General features: G+C 50.6%; 1 protein-coding gene across 1 annotated transcript in view; it reads right to left on the bottom strand.

Moving 5' to 3' along the window:
• The window catches only part of STK32B (serine/threonine kinase 32B), a 317,848-nt gene that overhangs the window by 29,628 nt on the left and 264,332 nt on the right, over window positions 1-23,888 (bottom strand). The window contains exons 5-6 of the mRNA XM_045528351.1: window positions 18,257-18,294; window positions 8,839-8,928 (exon numbers count right to left, since the gene is read on the bottom strand). Coding sequence (XP_045384307.1) covers window positions 8,839-8,928; window positions 18,257-18,294 — 128 coding nt within the window. The remainder of the gene's footprint in view (window positions 1-8,838; window positions 8,929-18,256; window positions 18,295-23,888) is intronic.

Genomic DNA, 23,888 nt, shown 5'->3' with positions numbered 1-23,888 from the left:
AATAAAATGGACAATAGGAAAACTATACAGGAGATTAATAAAAAAAAATGGTTCTTTGAAAAGATAAACAAAATCGACACACCTTTGGCTAGACTAAGAGCAGAAAAGAAAAATCTCTAATAAGCTCCATCAGGAACATGAAAGGAGAAATTACAACTCATGCCATGGAGATACAAGCTATCAGCTATGAATTCTACAAAAACCTTTATGCACACAAACTGGAAAATGTGGAGGAAATGGACAAATTTTTAGAAACACACAGCCTCCTTAGGCTCAACCAGGAAGAAATAGAATTCCTGAACAGAACAATATCAAGAACTGAAATCGAAACAGCAATAAAAACCTTCCCAAAAAGAAAAGCCCCGGACCAGATGGTTTCACACCTGAATTTTACCACACCCAGAAAGAAGAACTGATGCCTATCCTATAAAAGTTATTCCACAACATTGAGAAGAACGGAATCCTCCCCAACACATTTTATGAAGCCAACATAACCCTGATACCAAAACCAGAAAGGACGCAACAATAAAAGAAAGCTACAGACCAATATCCCTTATGAATATAGATGCAAAAATTCTCAATAAAATCCTAGCAAATCGAATCCAGGTGCTTATGAAGAAAACAATCCATCACGACCAAGTGGGCTTTATCCCAGAGATGCAGGGATGGTTCAACATATGCAAATCTATAAATGTAATTCACTACATAAATAGAAGCAAAAACAAAGACCATATGATCCTCTCCATAGACGCAGAAAAAGCATTTGACAAAAATTCAACACCCTTTTATGATAAGAATGCTTAACAAAATAGGCATAGACTGGGCCTACCTAAAAATGGTACAAGCCATACATGACAAACCCACAGCCAACATCATACTCAATGGGGAAAAATTGAAAGCATTCCCACTTATAACTGGAACCAGACAAGGTTGTCCATTGTCCCCACTGCTATTCAACATAGTGCTGGAAGTCCTTGTGAGAGCAATCAGGCAAAATAGCAGAATCAAGGGTGTCCAAATGGGGACAGAAGAGATCAAATTCTCACTCTTTGCTGATGATATGATATTATATCTAGAAAACCCCAACGATTCAACCAAGAGACTCCTGGAATTGACAAATGAATTCAGTAAAGTCTCAGAATACAAAATCAATACACACAAATCAGAGGCATTCATATATGCCAATAACAGTCAAACTGAAAACCAAATCAAAGATTCAATGCCCTTCACAATAGAAACGAAGAAAATAAAGTACCTAGGAATATACTGAACTAAGGAGGTAAAAGACCTCTACAAGGAGAACTATGAAACACTGAAGAAGGAAATCCCAGAGCACGTAAACAGGTGGAAAACCATACCATGCTCGTGGATCGGAAGAATCAACATTGTTAAAATATCTGTACTACCCAAAGTGATCTACGGATTTAATGCAATCCTTATTAAATTACCAACAGCATTTTTCACAGATATAGAATAATTTTACACTTTGTATGGAACCAGAGAAGACCCCATTTAGCAAAAGCAATTTTAGACAATAAGAACAAAATGGGAGGTATTAATTTACCATACTTCAAACTATACTACAGTTTACCAAACTAACCTATACTAACTATACTGCGGTTATTAAATCAGCTTGGTATTGGCACAAGAACAGGGACACAGACTAGTGGAACAGAACTGAGAATCCAGATATAAAACCATCCTCATATAGCCATCTAATCTTTGACTAAGTAGACAAAAACATACACTGAGGAAAAGAATCCTTATTCAATAAATGGTGCTGGGAAAACAGGATACCCACATGTAGAAGACTGAAACAGGACCCACACCTTTCACCTCTCACAAAAATCAAATCACGGTGGTTAACAGACTTAAAGCTAAGGTGTGAAACTATTAGAATTCTAGAAGAAAATGTGGGAAAAACTCTTATTGGCATTGGCCTAAGCAAAGAATTTATGAAGAAGACCCCTAAGGCAAACACAGCAACAACAAAAATAAATAAATGGGACCTGATTAAATTAAAAACCTTCTGTAGAGCCAAAGTAACTGTCACGAGAGCAAACAGACAACCTACAGAATGGGAAAAAATTTTCGCATGCTACACATCCAATAAAGGGCTGATAACTAGAATCTAGTTAGAATTCAGGAAAATAAGCAAGAAAAAAATCAAACAACCCTATCAAAAAGTGGGCAAAGGTCATGAATAGAAATTTTTCAAAAGAAGACAGAAGAATGGCCAACAAACATATGAAAAAATGCTCAGCATCTCTAATCATCAGGGAAATGCAAATCAAAACCTCAATGAGGTACTGCTTAACTCCAGTGAGAATGGCCTTTATCAAAAAGTCCGAAAACAATAAATGTTGGCATGGATGCGGAGAGACAGGGACACTCATACACTGCTGGTGGGACTGCAAACTAGTGCAACCTCTGTGGAAAACAATATGGAGATACTTTAAACAGATACAAGTAGACCTACCATTTGATCCAGCAATCCCATTATTGGGCATCTACCCAAATGAATAAAAGACATTCTATAAAAATGACATCTGTACCCGAATGTTTATAGCAGCACAATTCAGAATTGCAAAGATGTGGAAACAACCCAAGTGCCCATCAATACATGAGTGGATTAATAAAATGTCGTATATGTATACCATGGAGTATTACTCAGCTATAAGAAATAATGGTGATATAGAATCTCTTATGTTCTCCTGGGTAGAGCTGGGACCCATTCTACTAAGTGAAGTACCCAAGAATGGAAAAATAAGCACCACATGTACTCACCATCAAATTGGTTTCACTGATCATCACCTAAGAGCACAATTAGGAATAACATTGATCGGGTGTCGGGCAGATGTGGGTGGGGGAGGGGATGTGTGTATACATACATAATGAGTGCAATCTGCACCGTCTAGAGGATGGACATGCTTGAAGCTCTGATTTGGGGTGGGGGCAAGGGCAATATACATAACCTAAACTTTTGTACCCCCATAATATGCTGAAATAAAAAAAAACCCAAAAGGCTATATCCAATATGATTTCATTTATATGACTCTTTGGGGTAGGCAAAATCATAGGGGGAGAAAAATCCATCACTGATTGCCAGGGACTGGGAAGGAGGGAATTTTTTGGGGGGGTGAAGTAACTGTTCTAGATCTCTAGTGTGGTGGTGTTTATAAGACTGTATTTGTCTGAATTCATAGAACTATACACTAAAAGAGTACATTTTAAGTATAAAAGTTATTCATCAAAAATAAGCATCTCAAACTACATATTTATCAGTTTGGTGATTTTTAGTGACTGTCTTCCTCACAAACACTCAAAGCAATGAGGGCAGGAATACTGTTTTATTCACAGATGCATTTCAGTTCGCAGAACACTACCTAGAACATAGAAGGTGCTCAATAAATCTCTGTCGAATGAATGAATGAATGGCTCTCAGAAAAGATAACGGGGGCAGTGCAGCTTCGTTGCCCTGGGGCTGAATGCTGGCTCTACCACTCTCTCTGGGACGTTTGTGGGCAGCAAACTTCACTTTCCTTAGCCCCTATCATTTCTGCGAGGAGTGCATGGGGTCATGCGGAGGCCTCGTCACCTCCTGCGTGCTCACTGCAGCATCCCTGGGGAACAGCCCTGATCTCTGGCGGGTGGTGGCAGTGCACCAGCCCCTCATGTGCCTGGTGCACCTACCATCCCCCGGCCCGCCCAGGCCCTGTAATGAATTAGAATTTGGTCTCTTTCCCCCACTTCTCTGTGAGCTCCATAAGGCAGGGGAATGTCAGATTTGGCTTTTGGGTCCCAATGCTTAGCATAGACCAAATAATCACTAATTAATAAAAGTAACAATGATGACAACATATCATCTACCAGTTTTGGGTATTTACTGCTTAGCACGATGCTATGTGCCTTCATACTACTTGATAAATCCTCACAGACAACCCACTGAGGCATACTGCACCAACCATGAATCCCACTTGTCGGATGAGGAAACTGAGAGGTCCGGCGGTTTGGCAGTCAGTGTTTCTGGAGTGTCCATCCTGCTGAGCACTTTGTGTGTATTATGTCTGGTAACGAGATTCACCCAAGTCCACGCAGCCACTACGTGGAAGATACCCAGCTTGCTCCACACGGAAGCCCACACGTCACCTGGACCCGTCGCTGGCGAGCCTGACCCCTAATGCTTTCCTGCTACCCATTTGTCTCTCCAAGGTCACCCATGAGGCTCTGATCGCAGAGTCCGATCACCAGTCTCCAGCACTGAACCTTCCTCTGGTTCCCTAGGCTGTCACCACGGCACTCAAGACCCCCACGCCTTGGCCTGACCCATTTCTCCCTCCCCACCTCCTCTCGTTCTATAAGCCATAAACCAAGGGAACTGCTCTGTTGTCCGCGCACGCAATGCTGTTTCACTCCTCTGCGTTTGCCCTGGCTGCTCCGCTGCTCCCTCTGCCTAAATGTCCTCTCCCTATTGTTACCAAACAGAGCACACCCTTGAAGTCTAACTTAGATTGCCCCCTTCTGCAGGAGTCTGTCTCAAAACTGTTCAAGAGTTTATCTCCCTCTCTTTGTGCCAGCACCTGCCCCTTCCTGGTGCTAGGCTACTACCCCACCTCAGCGGGATCCACACACGGCCAGATACACTGCCTGTCTGCCCACCAGCTGCTGGGCTCCTGGGGCACAGGCGGACTTCATTCGCCGCTGCAGCCCTGTGTCTAACCCTGAGCCCTGCGGCTCCCAGACGCCCTGAAAATGTTTGCGGAATGAGCGCCCTGCTCTTCATTTCTCCTCAAATTAATACACTCTGAAGCCAGGGGTGGTTGCTGGAACATTTCTGACTTCTAATCTGGCACATTTTAGAAAGATTTTTTTCTCTCCAATTGTGAATTCCATCTGCTCTTTTAATTAATGAAAATTCAGTTCTATGCAAATGATCTTCCAGGATCATCCTTTGTGAGCCACCTTTGGGAGCCTACTCATCAGACCATTCCCTGAATCCGTGTTTGGAACCTTCTGGGAACTTGCTATCGGACCTTTGAACTGAGTAGCTCAAGTGAATGAAATCAACAAACCTGCCACTTGGCATTAGGAATTTACAGCCCTGGGAACTGCAGGGTTTGACTTTGTCGAAAGAGCTCCCTTAACCCCATCCTCCACTCTGAACTCCCATGCCTGGCACGGTTCCCTTACAGTAATAGGTAACGGATGAAACTACATCTACTTGGAAACTCGGCTGTGTCCTCTACAGCGCGGAAACATCTCTGCTGCACATTTGTTCATTAATTCAGGCCCGAAACGTCTCTAATTAGAAAGATGCCAGAAACTCTGCCTGTTACGTGTAGCTGGGACTGATTTCTTGGTCTGAGCAATACGGCTTCATGATACAGGAGCTCAGGGTCAGAAAGGCCGCTTGGCGCAGTGGTGACAGCATGGACTTCAGACCCAAATAGACTTGGCTTCAAATTCTGGCTCCTTCACACACCAGCTGTGTGGCCCTGGGCAGCCTAACTAACCTCTCTGGGCCTCAGGTTTCTCATACACAAAAGAGACGTCAAAACCTCTCACACATCTGAGGATGAAATGTGAAGACAGGCATGCAGTGGGGTCCCCGTCCGTGTCGGGTGTCTCGTCCCTTTTGAAGGCGCGGCTGCCGTGGGGAGCGGCCGGCGGGGTCCCCGCTGCTCTGCCTTTGAGGAGCCGGACGGAGCTGCGGGGCGGCGGGCCGGGCGCGGGGCCGGGAGCGCGTGCCGAGTCTGGCAGGCGCCAGGGACAGGGCGGACGGGGCAAGGCTGGCAGAAAAACGCCTTGAGTGTCTCCGGTGGCCCAGGACCCGCACTCCCTGAGGTCAGTGCGGTTTGGGGACAGTCTAAAGGCAGCTGGGACTGATTGACAGGGTCACAGGGCAAGCTCCACCGGAAGCTCCCGCGGGCCCCTCCGGGCGGCCCTCGGCCCCTCCCTGCTTCTTCACCGGAAGTGGGAAGCGGTGCTCCTGCCCCCATCGTCCGGCACCGGAAGTGGGAAGCGGTGCTCCTCCCCCTGTCGTCCGGCGGGCGCCGCTCCGTCTGTGCCGCGCTCCAGGCGCCTGGGGAACGCCTGGGTGATGTGAGGCCCCAGGGACACCTCACGTCCAGAGTCACCCTCCGCCACCCACGAACCTGCGCCCTTGCTGGAGCCCCAACGGCGAGCACCACGTGACCTAGGCTGCTGCGCCATCCAGAGCCCCGGGGGACCCGACCGCCTCCTCTGGCCACGGCCGTCCCCTCGGCCGCTGACTCCCGCCCGTTCCGTCTCTCCTGCGTCCCGGCCGGGACCTTGGCCAGACTCGCCCCAGCTCTGGCTGCTGCTGAAAAGGGATTTAACAAAGGTTAAAAAGAAAAAGCCTTATTGGACTTTTTTTCCAGCCTCTCAAGGGGACTGTTTTCAAGTGAATAGACTCGCTTGTATGTGTATCTGCTGGTATTAATATTTTTGCTAAAGGGTCATCCCTGTCACGGAGGCCAGGTTAGAAGTCCTTCAGGGTTTGGTTTTTGGAGTCACACTGACCTGGGTCTGACTGTCACCAACAGCGTCAACTTAGCAAGTCTCCCAACCTCTCTAGGCCCCAGATCCCCTCACTCTAAATGGAGGTGCAGAAGTGTGTCCCCCTCGGTCTGTGGCAGTGACTGAAGCTGTGGACGGGAGCACTCAGCTCAGTGCCTGACCCAGACCCCCACCGAAAGCAGCTTGTCTGGTGTTTTTACCTTCACAGGTGTTTACTGCCAAGCCTCATTTATTTAATTCATTGAATAAGTTAAAATTAATGCCATAAATAGTGGATTCTGGGGAGACGATGGCATAGATTTGAATCTCCACAAATCTGCACAGAAAAACAGAGAAAATAGATAGCTAAACCAAAAGCCCATGGATGCCTTTACTACAAAACTAAGTTGTCCCCTCACCCCTCCAAATGCAAGTGATTGGGGAAAAAGACATACCAGTGACAAGACCTCCGCAACAGTGACTTCTATCCAGGAAGAAACAAGAGAAGCAACAAAGCACCATCTTGTGGACCAGAGCACAAAGATCTCCAAAACAGCTGGCAGCTATTCACCGGGAAGCACAGCTGACCAGTTTGAGAACAGGTGCTGAAACTGCGAGGCCTCTGTCTGACACAGCCGCAGGGAGCCAAGAGGCCCCTGACCAGCTCTGAAGGAGGCAGGGCAGGCTGGGACGTCAAAACCCTTCCATCCATCGGGCCACGGCTCCTGCCTGGAAAGAGCCCCCCAAAAAACCATGTGGAGTAGAACCAAAAGGGAGCAGGACAGGGCCCCCCAGACGAGGGAGAGCGGAACCAGGAGCCTCACAGAGCAATCTGCCTTCAAGTTCCATGCTTCCCCACAACAGCAGTGGAGAAAGGTCTGCTTGGTTAGGAGAGCTACCCCGACCCACACTGGCCTCTGAAAGTTCAGGAAAACAAATTTCACATAAAAATGAGCAATGTAAACGTATCAAAGTCAAATTCCATACAAAGGTGTTACAAGAAATAGAATAAAGAGCAGAATAACACGATGACGGTGAAAACACACCAGAAAGATGTGTCAATAAAACAGATCGAAGCTGTAACCTACTGTTTCAAGAGTTAGAAGACACCATGGTGGGCTGTTTCCTGAACCGCCTCCTGTGAATCGAGCCTTCTGGAGGCCGTGCCCAGGGTGGTCCCCTCCCCCGTGGTGGCTGTGTGGCTTGCCTGGGCTGACTGAACATCAGGAAGTGTGATGCAGGCAGAGTCTTGGTAAGCATGGAGGACTGGCTGTCCCATCTAGAAACCATGTGAAACTAGGGGCTCACTGTGGCCCCCTTGTGAAGGAAGCCCAAGCAGAGAGAGGCCTGTCCAACCCAGCTGTCCCAGCTGAGCCCAGCCCCGCTGGCCTGCCAGCTGGAAGCAGCTGTGTCCGGGGGCCCAGCCCAAGGAAGAACCACCCCAGCAACCCACAGAACTGTGGGAACCAGAGCACTGTCACTGTTCTAGGCCACTAAGCTTTGACCTGGTTTCTTGCACAGAAACTGATAAACAATACAGGAATTCAGAATTAATAAGGAATAAAGACATTAAGAACATTGTACAAGATGTAAAAGAACAACATAACTTGGGATAAAAATTTTAGAAATCAGGCTAGAGAGCTCAGGAAAGAATTACAAAGAGAAAATTGCTTCAGAAATGAAGACTTCACTAGAAAACACACAGAGCAAATGCGCACAACAGCTGACGCCTTGAGGGAAAGAAAGGCAGCGACAAGGACATTTTTAAAGAAGTGAAGGAAGAGGTGATAAAGATTTGAGAGAAAGTGACAAAGGTCGAGGTTTGGCACAGAAGGTCCAACGTTCAGAAAATGGGCATCCTCAGCAAAGAAATGGAAAGCCGGAGAGTAGAATGCGTACTGAAAATGATGACACTTCCACCAAAATTCCTGATGAAAAAGCAGTTTGAAACACACCTTGACAGAGCCCTGAGTAACTGAGAACGTAGACCCAGAATGACCAACGCACGTTACGTTCTGGCAACGCTACTGGACTTCAGTGGAAGGGGAAATACTTGTCTTATTTGCCCCGTCCCAAGCCTAAGCCGAGGCTTTCTGGCTGGGCAGGCGCCCTCTACAAAACCCAGGGAGGGGGCGTGTTCCCAGCAGGGGAGACGGTTTGGAAAAGGCCTGAGCTTCGCGGGAGCGTGGCACATACTGGGAACCGGTGGACCCCGGTGTGGGGCGGGAGGAGGGCGTGTGAGAGGGTGGCAGCTGCAACAGGAGTGGGACGACTCTCAGGCACCAGGCTGAGCACACCAAGGGGACCTGGAGCACTCACCCATGTAGGGCTTGGTGCCAGCCATGGAGGAGGCCCGCTCTGCTCCTTCCACCACCGTCGCTATGTTGAAGTCAGTAATGTGAACGTGTCCTGTAAATACAGAAACAGAAACTCCAGTCAGCGGGAGCTGCAGGGAGCTGGGTTATTGAAGCTGTGGTCTGCCAGGTGGGCTACAGGAAGCAAACATTTGAACTTCTGCTTATATTTTACCTGATACTTTTAACACATCTATTTTGTGTGTATCTGTTAGAATGTGAATTCATTTGGTAGTACATGCATATTATTTGTAAATAAGAATATTTATATTGAGGGGCAGGATAAAAAATCCTGTGGATTAACAGTTTAGAGATACTGATGCACAGAAGGAAAGCTCTCGGTGTGTAATTGAGACAGGTTGGTCCAGGCTCCCTCTGCCGGGAAAACGGTGGGTGGGCTGTGGCTGGGAGAGGGGTGGGCAAAGAGGGTTCTCTTGCCCAGAGGATACTGCCTGTTCTGCGGCTTGTCTGCTATTGTCAGAGGGATCCTTAGTACTGTACTGGATGAATTTAGTAGGAAGGGGGCTGGAAGGTTGAGACCACCTACCATCCAGCCTGAAGTGATGGCAGCAGCTGGTACCTGGGTAGGCTGGGTGCGGCTACAATGTAGGTGTTCAAGAAACATGACAAGGAAGGAAGAGAGAAAGAGAAGAAGGAAGGAAGGGGGCAGGGAGGGAAGAGACACCTGAATGGTCAGTGCTTGCTCTCTGGGGAATTTGGTACATAAAAGAGACCAGCTCTGGCAGCCATGATTAATAGATATAACTGCAGTTACATTTCTATTTGTCTGTCATCACATCGTGTATAGACAGCTGACTATATTTTCGTCAAATCTGAGAGTGGTATTTGGGGTATGGAATGTAATACATGGGCAGGTGGCATATGCCAAACTCACTTTGGGGGGACTTAGAGGAGGGCACCTCCAAGACGTGGGCAGACTCCTTCTGGAGCAGGTGCACGGAGATCTGCTGAGAGGCCCATGGGACTGCCCATGGGAGAGGTGTGCCCGACATGATTGGCCACCGTGGGCAAAAGAGCGCCAGCAGTTCCGCTGAACAACCCTCATATCTCAGGCTCAGCAGCCAGCACTGGTGTGTGAGTGAGCAGCTCACCCGGGGCCCTGTGCGTGATCCATGTGAGACGCCGCGTGAGGGGCTTAACGGTAATACTCTCAGGGTGCTTGTGGGTGAAGCTTAAGTCGCCCGGCCAGCTCCTCGGTGTGCACAGTGTTCCCACCCAGGCACTGTTCCTGGGACATGCCCAACCCAACCTGCTTCAGCCTCTGGGGTGTCCTCAGGCCTCTCCCTGTGGCTGCAGTGGGTGTCCCCCCCGGGGCCATCCACAGTCCTGTCTGCAGAGAGGCAGGGTGGGCGAGTAGGGGTGCACACGCTCTGAGTCAGACTGCCTTGGTTTGGGTCTCAGCTTTGCTGGGACTAGCTGCGAGATCCTGGGCAAGTAACTTAATCTCCCTGGGCCTCAGTTTCCTCATCTATAAAATGGGGATGATGATAATAAAATAGCCATCTCAGAGGGTTGTTGTAGGAGCCAGGGAGAGAATGCACATGAAATGGTTAGAGTGACGCTAGCCCGCAGGACGCAGAAAAGCTTCTTGTAAGTGTTGGCTGTTAGCATCATTGTCCTGCCAAGGCGTGGCTCAAAACCCGTCTTCCCCTGTCGGGGCCAACCCACCCCTTGCGCCCCCCGTTCCCTCGTTTCTAACACTAACAGAAGGGCAAGTTCACGTTCCTGCCTGGCCACCAGGCCTGTGAGGGGGACATACGTCTCTGTGGCTGCTGTGCCCAGCACCGCACGGCTCCCGGTGCGGCGGCTCAGCCGTCATTGTGAGAGCATTCTGGAGCCTTCAGATACGGCTTTTATTTGGTTTTCTTTCACCTCCCCCTCTTTGGAAAGTCTAGTATTTGCATTATGAAAGTGACAAAGAGCACAGGACATGTTTCTCAGTTGCCACGTTGCCTCTCCCCAGCCCCCCGGAATCACGGTTCGGTGGGCTCCTCCGTGGCTTCTCCCTTTGCTTACGCAAACTTCTGCCGGGACTTGCTTGTTCTTATGGTGAAGAGATCACGCTCCATGGGTCATTCTAAAAGTTACTTTTGCATTAGCCACGGACCACGGACATCTTCCCAAGTTAGTACACAGCGGTCTACCTATGAGATCCAAACTCCCTTCTCCTCCATTCTAAATCCAAATTTTCCCCAATTTATCTGGTGATAAGATTGTTTTTTTTGTTTTTACCATTTTTCTATTTTACTTGCATTTTGTAATAAAGAATGGAATTATTGGTGCAAGAGGCAATTTATGGATAATCTGTGCTCCAAATAAAAGTAGATAAGTTGCTTGAAATCCTGTGGTTTCTTCCCGGAGATCCTCCTAAGAACCAGAATGTACTTCCCAATTTTGAACTAAATGACCATCTCAGTTTAAAAGGACTCGCCTCCAACTAAAGACAGTTGCTGGGAACCCGGTGTTCCCACCTTGGGCCTTCTCTCCATCCTGTAAGTCACAGAAAGGGTTAATTAGTCCCTGTGCTCTCAGTGCAACTGAGACGGTGGTCGGGCCCTGGTTTCCACATCTGTTAGAGTGCTCACGCTCCTGCCTGGTTTCCACATCTGTTAGAGTGCTCACGCTCCTGCCTGGTTTCCACATCTGTTAGAGTGCTCACGCTCCTGCCTGGTTTCCACATCTGTTAGAGTGCTCACGCTCCTGCCTGGTTTCCACATCTGTTAGAGTGCTCACGCTCCGGGGGAGACGGTCCCTCCCGTTCACGTTCAAACCACCTCACCAGCCCGAGCCGGAGACAGAGGACAACGCGGGAACGCTGTATTTTTCATGTACTGGGTAGTATCCAAACTTGCTGAACTTTCAGTAATTCTAATTGTTGATCTGTGAATTATTTTGGGTTTTCTGTGTAGACAGTCATGTCCAGTCTGGATAAATGTTTTTTTCTTTGTAATCCTCATAACATTTATTTTTCTTGTCTGTTTTATTGGCTATGACTGAATAGGAGTAACAATAGCAGACTTCTTTTAGTTCCTGATTTTAAAGGGAATGTTTCTATGTTTTACGATGTTTGCTGTAGGATTTGGCAGTTAAAAAAAAGTCAAATTAAGGAAGCTCCATTCTATTTCTAGTTTTCTAAGAGAGTTTTTCATGAATGGGTGATGCATTTGTTTTAAATGCATTTTCCATCTTTTGAAATGATCAAATGCTTTCTCTACTTTTTAAAAGTTTTTGATTGATACATAATAATTGCACATATTCATGGAGTACATGCTATATTTTGATACAAGCATATAACATATAATGGTCAAATCAGGATACTTGGAACATGATTCACCTGAAACATTTATCATTGCTTTATGTTGAGAACGTTTGAAAACTTCTAGCTATTCTGAAATATAATAAATTATTGTTAACTATAGTTGCCCTATTGCACTATTGAACACTAGAACTTTTTCCTTCTATTTAACAGAATTACCCCTTCACCAACACCTCTTCATTACCACTTCCCACCACCCTTACCAACCTCTAGTAGCCACCGTTCTATCCACTACCTCCTTGAAATCAATTTTTTTTAGGTCCCATATATGAGTGTGAAAATGCAATATTTGTCTTTCTGTGCCTGGTTTATTTCGCTTAAAATAATGTCCTCCAGATCCATCCATGTTTCTGCAAATGACAAAATTTCCTTTTTTTTCGTGGCAAAATAATATCCCATTGTGTACATACACTACATGTTTTTTATCCATTTGTCCCTTGATAAACACTTAAGCTGATTCCACATTTTAGCCATTGTGAATAATACTGCAATACACACTGAAGTGCAGACATCTTCTGGTTACATTTTGTCTTTGCCTCACCCAAGCTAGCTTTACAGGGATGCCCTTCCCCTCTACAATGCTCACCGTGTCTGTAACCATTAGTTGTGAGATTTTACCTGAAGCTTCTTTTTTAAGTTTTATTTATTCCATTTAAGGTGAATATTTATGTTTTGCTATAGAGATATTAATCTGCTTGATTACAAGGTGTTTGTTCCCCCAAACGCCTATGGGATATTATATAATATACAGAATATATTATTTTAAAATATTATTACATATTAGATGTTAGACCCATTATTTTATATTATTATTGATATAATTACTTAATATAAATGTTTTTAAATCTGAAAAATTCTGAATTATGAAAACATACCTGCCCCCACGGGTTTCAGATAAGAACTGCGGACCTGTAGTTGCAGAGTGTTCGGCAGTACAGCTGCACCACATGTTATTCAACAATTCCCTAATATGGGTGTTCAGGTTGTCTCCAGTCTTGTTTGCTTAATTGTTTGTCTTGTTATTATAGAACATATGACAACAAGCATTCCTGAACATGTATTTGCATATTGGTACTTTCACTTTGATTGGATAAATGGATTGCTGGGTCCAAGGGTATGCATATTATGTTTCAAAAGGTTATGATTTATGGTCCTACAAATAGAATATGACAGTGTGTATTTCTCTGTACTTTACTAGCACCAGGTTTTTCCCCAACATTTTCATTTCTTTTCTTTTTCTCAAACACAGTTTAGATCGCCCAAAGGCCGGCCCTTCCAATGGGGGCTACACATCTCTACGTTGGTGTGAAGAACCCAAGGTTTCACTTCGGGCAATTTTAATGCCAGCACTGGTTGCTATTAGTGATTCTGTGTTTTGCAGATCACATGGTGAGAGTGGTAGAATGGAGAACAGGTCTGCCCAGTTTCCATGTGATCAGCCTCCTCCCCTGTGAATTCCCTCTCTGGAACCTTGGCCAGTTTTCAGTCAGAGCTCCTGTCTACAAGGTACACTCACCTTTTCTCTGCTGCATATGTTGCAAATCTTTTCTCCTAGCCTATTGTTTGTGTTTTGACTTTGTTTATAGTTCTTTTTGCCATGAAGAAGTTTTTTAAAAAGCAAACAATATGTCAATTTTATAGTTTTAAGTATTTTTAATAACTTTCCAGTTTTCAGAAGCCCATTTTATCCCCTAGATTTTACATATTCTTTTATACATCCTTATAATTCTTATGTAATTTATCTCTTATATTTAAATCTTACCACTATCTGGAATAGTGGTACAGTAAGGCCAACAGATCAGAAGACAACTGCCATTGGAAAGACAGTTCGTCACTCACGGTTCCCGAGAGGAGGGGCCGGGTCGTGCCCCAGGGGAGGACCAGGCCGGCCAGGAAATGGGGCTGGAGCTTTTATTGCAGTTTCCCTGGGAAGGAGTGGGCAAGGCAGGCAGGCTTAGGACTGGCCAATCTGAACAATTTCAGTGGGCTCTGGGGTCAGGGCTGTCCCTAGTTGTCTGGTACCTGCGGTGATGAGGGCAGGTGGACGATGGCCTCCAGCGTGAACTTCCCGTGACAGCCTGGCTGTGGGTTGGCTGGTTGGTGTGAAAAGCCTGCCCGGGGGCGAGCTGTTTACCAGCGCTAGCATTGGCTGGCTCTGGGAATGGCAGCTCCCCCGGCTCAGCAAGGCCCCAGAGGCCAAAGCCTCAGAATACAGAAAATATGAGATACGGTTCATGCAACGAGGACAACACATTCACCAGGACAGTGTGGCTGCTGTTACCAGCTGCTGGAGACCCAGGAAGGGTCTGTGGTGCCCAGGGCCCCCATCCTAAGGCTGTGGGCAATGACCATGTTCCTCTGCAATGCCGTGCCCCAAACGCTCTATAGACCTCACTCTCTCTTCAGGATCCACCATGGTCACCCCTTCTTCCAGGAAGCCCTCCCTCAATGCTCTTGGGCCTCAGCGACCTTCCGCTGCCCCACAGCCTCACCCTTGTGCTGTCCTGGCACTGACCCACTGGGTGGTCATCACCAGTTTATGTGTGGTTGGAACCCCTGGGAACCGTAAAATATCCTGCTGCTCAGCACTAGGTCCTGTCGGGTGAACCAAATGCACCTCTGTGACTGAGAGCCACCTCCCCAGATCACGAGGTCCTGGAGCACAAGGACTCTGTGTCCTTTGGTCACCTGGCAAGTGCCTGGCCTATGGCAGTTCAGGGCGAGGACTACATCCTTCCTCCTCCTCATCTGGGGCCCTCAGTGGGGCACGAGGGCGAAATGCAGGCACTTCCCTTCTGTCTCGGACGCTTCTTTCCTTGCCCACCTGTGGGGAGTCGGGCTCCCCTGTAGAAAACACTGGCCGCCCCTGCCCACTGTGCAAGCGCCCCTTCCGTCTCCCCCCTCTCCGGTCAGCGCTGCGGTGGGCGGTGGGCGGCCCCAGTACGGGCCCCAGTGCTGCACCCACCTCTGGACCACCCCTGCCGCCGCGCGACTCTGCAGTGCCCCTGCCCCCACCACTTGGTTTGGCCACCTGCCTCGCTCTGTCTGCCGTGAGGGCGGCAAACACAGCACGGGCAGAGCCCCGTGTGGCTTGAGGCTCTTGCTTCTGCCGTGGCTGTGAGCAGGCCGGGCAGGAGGGCCGCAGGGGAAGAGCCCCGAGGAGCAGGGCTGGGGCGTCTGGTCGGCCGGGCACGGCCAGGGTCGGCGGTCGGCGGACGAGTGGGCCCAGCCAGCCCCAGCCCGCCTGGGCCTCAGGGGCACGGCCTGCCCTGCCCAGCCCACCCACATCCCCATAGGCCTGTGAGCTAACCGGAAGTTTCTCGCGTACGCCATTTAAGTTATGTGGTTTCGTGACCCGGCTCTGGTGTCCGGACAGGAAGTGGACTCAACCCTCCCTCCCCGTCTCTAGTGCCCACTGCCTGGTGCCCTTGGCCCAAACGCACTCAGTCCTTTCCCTGCTCCTAAGATGCTACATCTTCCTTCAACTCGGTCTCGTCTCCACGCAGGTCCCCTGCCTTCACTGCTGACCAGGAGCCCCACCTCTCCCCGCGGAATGAAAGCACCCCAAGAACAAAACCCACCCCAAAGGGGCAGAGAGCAAAGCAGACGCCGGCGTGCAGAGAAGCCTGCGGGCGACACTGGGACTTTGTGTAACTAGCTAATCTTGAACATCATGAGCAAAATATTAACGCATTTATTTAATCATGTTTGCATTTCATTGGAAACAGAACTAACTAACCGCCTTGTTCTCTGAGAGAACACTGGATGCCATCAGGGACGGGGCCTTAGAGACAGCAGCGCTGTCACTGCGCTGTCGCACTGTGTCGTGACAGTTCACACACAGCGTACCTGGCCCCACGGACGCAGCCCCAGGACCCACTGAGGAGCACACACCACCCTGCCCCTCTGTGGACAGTGCACGTGTGATAGTAAAGGATTAGAAGGTGTAAGGTTAACAGGTAAAAACCCGCAAAGTAAATGGCCGACATAAAAACCCGCAAAGTAAATGGCCTCACACCGTGAGACCCACAAGTGCCAAGAGACCACGTGTGCTGCCTTCATCATCCTATTTCCAGAACCGGACACACGGCAGGTGCTCAAGGAGCATTTGCTGAGAGATAAAAGTGAAGTGGCCACAGATTCAGGCTCTGCTAGGAAAACCAATCAGCTTCTTTCATATTACAAAAGCAGGTGGAGAAAGGCCATGGGCCTAGACGCCTCTCTGTCCCTTCGCTCCTAGGATAGGAGACTTGTCTTTTGTGAGAAAGTTCCCTGCTCCTAAATTTCTTGTCTGCACTACCTGAAAAGACGGGATCTCAGCAATTTACCTCTTGGTATGAAAGCATACATGCAACACTCCCCCTCGACACCTGGTGGAGACGGCCTGATGGAGTGGGAGCTCGGGGAGGAGGAGGCTGGGTGCTGGGCGCTGGGGGGCGTGCAGTGTGCTGCAAGCCAGAAGGCAGGGTGGGACAGTGCAAGCCGGCCATGTGAGGGGGTGGTGATGGACGGGGAGCTCAGGGGGTCAGCGTGGGATCTGGAAGGAAAGCGGGAAGGGCAAGGGCTGAAGTGCCGCTGAAGCTGGGTGCAGAAAGGGAGCAGGAGGACAGACATCCAAGAGCACAGGAAGGCAGAAACCCGAGGAGGCTGCGTGCCAGCGGCCTGCCCACTTGTGTGCAGCAGCCTCGGGAGAGCGGTGGCCACGGGCTGTGAGAACTGGGGGTGGACCATGGAGCCGGACAGGCCCTGAGGATCCTGCCCCTGCGTCCTGGGCAGCCCGCAGAACCTTCCCACCTTCACTCCCCCTGCTCCCACGATCTGACGGTGCACTGTGTCCTGCCCTGATGGAGGACGAGGACGGGAAGAGGGTGTGTTAGCAACCCTGCGCACTGGCGTTCTGGTGCTACGATGGGTGGTGACTTTTGTGGTCTCACCTGAGACCGTCACCACCCTGCAAGGTGGGTTGGTTACTCCTCTGCTCCTGCTGCGAAGGCCAGGGCTCAGAGGCACAGTCCCTTGCCCAAGGACACGCAGCTGGCTGGGACACTCAGCTGAGGTCCACGTCTAAGGATCTTGACTTTTAGATACACAGGGGGACCTCGGTTTTGCTTCCTCTTCAGCCCCCATTTGGAGCCCCGGCCCCATCCGGGGCCCCCGGCAGCTGGCGGCAGCTGCTGCTCTCTGGTCCAGGAGCACAGTGGTTTCAGCACCACTGCCCCGAGTGCTGAGCCTGGTGTCAGCGTGTGATGCAGAGGATCAGACGGTCTCACCCACTGCTCCTGTGCACAGGGATGCACACTCTGAGGTAAGACACCCTGAGCCACACTGGCAGCTCACGGAGGGTTCTAGAGGGGCTGTGAGACACAGCAATGACCTCAGCCTACAGGGATGGGGCGGGTGGGGTGAGGGAGCTGTGTAGAAGAGGTGATTTGTCCCTGTGTGCCTCAGTAGCACCCAGAAAAATCGCTACCCCGCTCACTCCAGCCCAGCCCCCAAAAGGCCTTGATGGACAAGACCCTGAAGCAACACCAAGGAATTTAGTTTTTAAGGCTGCAAGGCTGTTGTTGGCATCAACTGCAGTTGATTGTCAAGGCCACTGAACGTTCTTGGGCTATGCCCCAGACTCCTGGTCCTTAAACTTGGCTGGGCATCTCATCCCTAGATGCTGACCCCAAAGACAGAGGCCCTGGCTCGCTAAAGCAGGTGGAGTCTGGTAAGGCCAAGGTCGGAGAGCCATTGACATGGGGCCTCCCACTCAGAGTGTGGGCCGTGGACCAGCAGCGCGGACCACGTGGGAGCCATTAGAAATGCAGCATCTTAGTTCCCAGGTCAAACCTACCACATCAGCTCAGGAAGATACTCAGGGATCCACGTGTCGCTGAAAGAAATCTGGAGAAGCCAGACGTAGCCCTGGTTCAAAGTTCATTGACGAGGAGGAGGAGTGATGTGGTCAACCCCAAAACACAAATCACCCAGAGCCCCCAACTTCCCAGTGCCTCAAACTTTCTGCTGCAAGAGCCCACATAAAAGATGCATGCACACTTACCATGCTCATCCAGCAGCACGTTGTCTGGTTTGATGTCTCTGTAAAAGAAAACAGAGAAGCTGGCAACGTGATTCCTGGCCCAGGGACGGGCACACCCACAACACACACGCAGGACATGCTGGCCACACCCAGGTGCTCACGGCTCCCCGGCCTGCGGGCTCAGGGAGGAGGACAGTAATTAGCGTGGTCATGGAGCGCCTGTGTTCTTCCTCTTCTCCTTCCTGGAACGGCAGGTAGGTTGTTTGAACGTATTTTCTTTCCTGAACATTCTTAATTGTTGGCCTCTCAACTCCGACTATGATGGTCGCAGGTGCTCACTGAGCACGTGATCCGTGCCAGCACGTGGGGCCTCGCCCGGCCGCCAGGTAGTCCGGCCCTCCTGGCAGGGCTCCGTGGGGGTGTTAGGGCAGCCACTGAGCACAGCTTGTCTATTTCAGGGACAGGCAAACTGTAGCCCTGGGCCAAATCCAGCCCTAGGCCTGTTTGTGTGTGGTCTGTGAGCTGAGACTGACTTTTACATCTCTAAAGGGTTAGAAAAACAAAACAACACATACACAGAGACACACAAACAAAAAGGAATATATTCATACAACAAAGACTAATGTGGTCCTCCCAGCCTAAAGTATTTATTGTCTGGCCCTTTATGGAGAAAGTTTGCTGACTCTTTTTAGGGTAACACAGTGAACCACACGCAGCAAAATCTGGGCCAGGGAGTTTCTGGAAAGTTCTGTGGTACATCACCATCAGAGCAAAGTGCCTCCCAGTTCCAAGCGGTGCTTTTTCAAGGCAGGGGCTTTGATTTCTTCCCCTCTGCGTGCCTGTACCTAGCACAGTGCGGCACCGCTGCGCGCAGAACGGAGCAAGCAAGGAGCGGGAAGGCCAGCGCCAGCCCGACTGACTTGCTATCAGCACACACTCAGGTGCTGAAGCTCCGCATTAAAAACACAGATTTACAAAGGCGTGGGCTTTCACTTGCTTGTAATGTCACGTCTACTGAGACTAATGATAGCTTTCTTCAAAATAAAGAGCAATTGCTCCTGAGTTTGTCAAATGTTAATGCTACCTGAAAACACCGTGGTTATTTGTAACAATGCAATGCAATATCTATGGGTTTGAGGATGAAAGAAACACTCTTCTAAATATTTAAATTTTTGTTTTCATTGTGACTTTTCAAATCTGTGAGTGTTGACAAGCATTAAGTAAGGGGGCCTCTGTTGCCAAGGTCACTAAACACCCACTGTGAGCAGAGAGAGGTGCTTAGGGGTGATGACCTTGAGACCCTACAGAACTGAAATAAAAGGCAGAAGCCCCGGAGTCAGGTGTTTGTGGATGAAGTCAGCAAGCACTGGGTTCCCGCCCAGGGCAGCTCCCAGCAGGGCTTCTCGAGAGGGTGAAGAAAGGCGGAAGAGCAGCACTCACTAAGGCCGCCTTGAGGCATCACTAGGCCTGGGATGACGCCCTGCGGGGTGTGGGGCAGAGAGGAGGTGGCCGTGGCCCAGGGCCACAGACTGAGACAGAACTAGAGCCAAGACACAGGCAGGGGGGTGAGGGTGACAGACCTAAGGACGGGTGGTCTGGTGTACTGGGTTGGACACCGTCTTCCCAAAATTCATGTCCACCCAGAACCTCAGAATGAGACTGACTTGGAAATGTCGCCTTTGCAGATGTAATCAGTTAAGGATCTAAGTCATCCTGAGTTTAGGCTGGGCCCTGGATCCAGTGACTCAAGTCTTTATCGGAGAAAGGAGGCGGAGACTGGGACGCACAGAGATGCTCGCGGGGAGAGAAGGCGCCACGGGAAGACGGAAGCAGAGGGATGCGGCCACAGCCAAGGGACGCCGGGACCCACCGAGAGCTGGAACAGGCCAGGAACGAGTCTCCCCTGGACTTCCTCCCCCAGAGGAAGCTCAGCCCTGACTATGCTTCCATTTTGGACTTCTGACCAGAAGTATGAGAGAATAAATTTTGCTGTTTTAAGCCACCAGTTTCGTGGTCGTTTGCTGTGGCAGCCACAGGAGGCTAATACGGTGGGCACAGAGCAAGCAGAGCTGGCGGAGGAGGACGGCAAATCCCAGGCGTAGCTGAGGTCCAACTGACCACAGCACGGCCACGGACAAGCCCCTTGTCTGTCCAAGCCTCAGGCTCCACATCAGAAAGGCCCTTCTCATAGCACCTCGTATCTTGAGAACAGAACGGCGGCACAGATGTGGCCAGCTTGGTCACTAGACCCCACAGCTCCAAGAAAAGGGGCTGTCCAGCCCGGGAGCCAGACCGCCTGGGTGCCAACTCCAGCCGCTCTCCAACCACTGCGCAGTCCCTGTCTCTGCTTGTCTCCCTGCTGTGCAGGTTAAATAGCTGACACGTAACACACACTCCTTCTGCCAACTCTTAGCCCGGAGCAGAATCTCCACCATTTATGGGATGTCCCCTCTGTGGTCACGCAGTGAACAAGTCAGACCCGCCCAGCCAAATGGAGCCTGCATTCTAGAGGACAGGCCGGCCAGAAAGCACACAAATAAATGGCGTGACTGCAAGTTGGGACAAGTGCTTTGTCAACCGAAGAATGAGGGGGGTCACATATTTGGAAAGGGAGCTTTCTTTCTCACAGAGGGTTCAGCCTGCAGGCGGCCGTCTCCCAGGCTGCGCAGCACAGCCCTGGGCAGAAGCCAAGAGCAAGCGCTGCCAGGGGACAGGAGCTGATGCTGAGTGGGGTGGCCGACTGTGTATATTCACTGAGCTACAGAAGGAGCCATGGGTACTTCCGAAAGGAGAAACATGCAAATGCACAGTTGAGCTTCATGTCCCTTCACAGATCACACGTAGAAAAAATGTTGGCATTAGCGTGATCTGAGGGTGGGGTTTCTGACCCTCTGACATCAAAAGGTGAAGCAGAAGGAACACTGGGCAGCTGTGCCAACACTACGAGAGGGAAGGGCATTCACAAGGTGGGCTGCGACCGGCTGTAGCGCAAGCCTCCCCAAAGGCCGGCTCCGTGTGGCCTTAGGGAAGAAGCCCCGTGGCAGGCGGCAAGCGAGGGGCATAAAGAGGCGTGTCCATGAACTCGCAAGCTCTCATGGCTGATTTCAGTTTTTAAGGTTTTTCTGAGTCCCCTTGGTGCAAGGAGGGATTTGTTCAGTCAGCTGGGGAGCTTAGGATTTTATTTTTATTTTTCAGCTTGAAGAAAGCAAACCAGGGTCTAGAAAAAGGGGACCTGCGTTTGGCAGGTGGTCGGGAAGGCCTCTCAGAACAGGTGACACTAGATTGACCTCTGAAAGCAAGAAAGAGCCAGCTGCACCACCCGGGGAGCAAGCTCTCATTTGCAGATGAGGAGGAAGAGGCTGAGAGAGCAGTGACCTGACCTGGGATGTCCTTCTAGCCCACGGAACCTGCAAAGGTGATGGCGTCGCTCCCTGGGTTTGGGTGTGTCGTGCGGCAGGGCTGCTCGGGTGCCGGTCCCACAGCTGCCTGTTACCTAAGACGCTGTCCCAGCAGACGAGAGCAAGACCCCAAGCTGCGCGCTGCCGTGTGTCAGCAGGCCACACGGCAGGGAAATGCAGGGGTCCCCAGGAGTGACAGTGACCTCCAGCAGACAGGAAGCAAGAAAATGGGGACCTCAGTCCTGCAGCCACAAGAACTCAATTCTGCCAACAACCACGAGAGCTTGGGGGAGGCCCCGAGTTCAAGACAGCAACGCAGCTCAGTGGGCGCCTGGCTGCAGCTTTGTGAGACCCTAAGCAGAGGCCCCAGGTTGCTGTGCCTCGACTCCTGCCCCGTGGGAAGCGAGGGAAGATAAACGCCAGTTGCTTTAAGTTGTTCAATTCATGGTAATTAGCGACACTAGCTGTATCTTGGGCCACTTACTCTGAGCCTCGTCTTCCTCATCTGGGAAGTGGGAACAACGGCAGCTCCCACTGCTGCTGTGAGCGTGTGGCCAGACGGCATTCGCAGAGTGCTCGGTGCCGCTCCCCGGTCGCGAGGAGTGCCGGGATAAATAACGGCGGCGAGACTGTCACTGCCCCTTTCAAGGGAGCGAGGGAGCGCAGGCCTCTCACATGGCACTGTCTGGGCAGACCCCGCAGGGCCGTGTGGAGGAGACGGAGAGTCAGAATCCCTTGGGATTTAATAAAAATAGCATTTTGTGGGAGAAGCATCTTATCAGAGCCTGCAGTTCACGGTTTCAGGACCATTTCCTCCAGCTTTATTTTTCACGTTGATCGTATCTCAGTTCTAGAGCGTCGTCCTGCGGGAAACGGGCTCGAGCGTTTGGAGAGGGCCCTGGGAGCGCTGTGTGCACGGGAGAGGCCGTGACAGTGTTTCCTGGGCGCAGGCCCATAATTTCAGAGCTGGGCGAACGACACTCTGGTGGAAAGCGTGCATGCGAGGCTGTAACCCTCGTCCTGCTCTCGAATTATTCCGTAGCCCTCCAATAAAACAAGCACAGAATGTCAGCTGGGCTGTTTCAACAGGCGGAGCAGAAATGGCTCTGGTGTGGTGGAGCCCGTGCGCAGCCGGCACGGGGGGCCGGGAGGACACTTTGCCCGCGTCCCTCGGCAGGGGTGTCTTAGTATTCGATGCCGGCGATCTTACACAGCAATGAAGAAAAATTAAAACCTGAAGGCAAAAGAGCCGGGCTTGGGAAGTGAAAATCTGTGGCTCTTCCACCGCTGGTGGAGGGAACCCACTGCCCATGCGTCTGGGAGGGAGGCTGGCGGGAAACGCTGCTGTCCCCTCCTGAACTCGGGGCCTCCCCCAAGCTCTCGTGGTTGTTGGCAGAATTGAGTTCTTGTGGCTGCAGGACCGAGGTCCCCATTTTCTTGCTGTCCGTTTGCTGGAGGTCGCTGTCACTCCTGGGGACCCCTGCATTTCCCTGCCGTGTGGCCTGCTGACACACGGCAGCACGCATGTGGCAGAGACTGAGTTCCAATCCCGAGTCTGCCTCTCGCTGGCCGTGTAGAGGTGAGCGCACTGCCCTCTGTGAGCCTCGGTTTCCTCAGCTGTAAGCTGGGTGACAGTATCCTCTCCGTGTGGCTACAGCGGGGACTGGGCGAGATGGTTCTTATGAGAACACACGATCGCTACTAACAACAGGGGAGCAGAGACCTTTCAGTACCAAGGCTGCGTCAGCAGAGCAGACACTGGCAAACGCTGGCACAGGCATTTACCGGGGTCAGGGTGTGATTTGGGGGTTCACCTTGGCAGCTGACCTCAGCTGAGTGGGACTTTGCACCCTCCCAGCAGCAAGCCCAAGTGGGTCAGGGTGAGAAGGAACTGGGTTCTCAGGTTTGCCTCTCTCCCAGAATGGCACGGATTGTTCTTCTAGAAACTGTGTCACAATGAAGAAACCACACCCAACACCACTCTTTAAATATGGCGTCCTTCTCGGCCCCGTCTCCTGCCTTCGGTGGAGGCAGCCCAGGGACGCGCCGCAGCCCCCAGCACTGTGCCCCACGTCGACAGCAGTGCTGAGACTGTCCCCAGCTGGCCCGTGCGGAGCACTCACGTGTGCTGGGCGATATGACATGTTACGTGGACTTGGCAATGTGCAGTGTGGCGATTCGGTCCCGGGTGCCATGAGAGAAGCCCTTCGTGGGTCACTTCACTTGATGCTGACACAGCTGTTAGAGGCAAGCAT

This window comes from Lemur catta, chromosome 17 (genome assembly GCF_020740605.2).
Source record: "Lemur catta isolate mLemCat1 chromosome 17, mLemCat1.pri, whole genome shotgun sequence".
NCBI lineage: Eukaryota > Metazoa > Chordata > Mammalia > Primates > Lemuridae > Lemur > Lemur catta.
The sequence above is the reverse complement of the archived record's forward strand: the minus strand, read 5'-3'. Positions and strand labels throughout refer to the sequence as shown.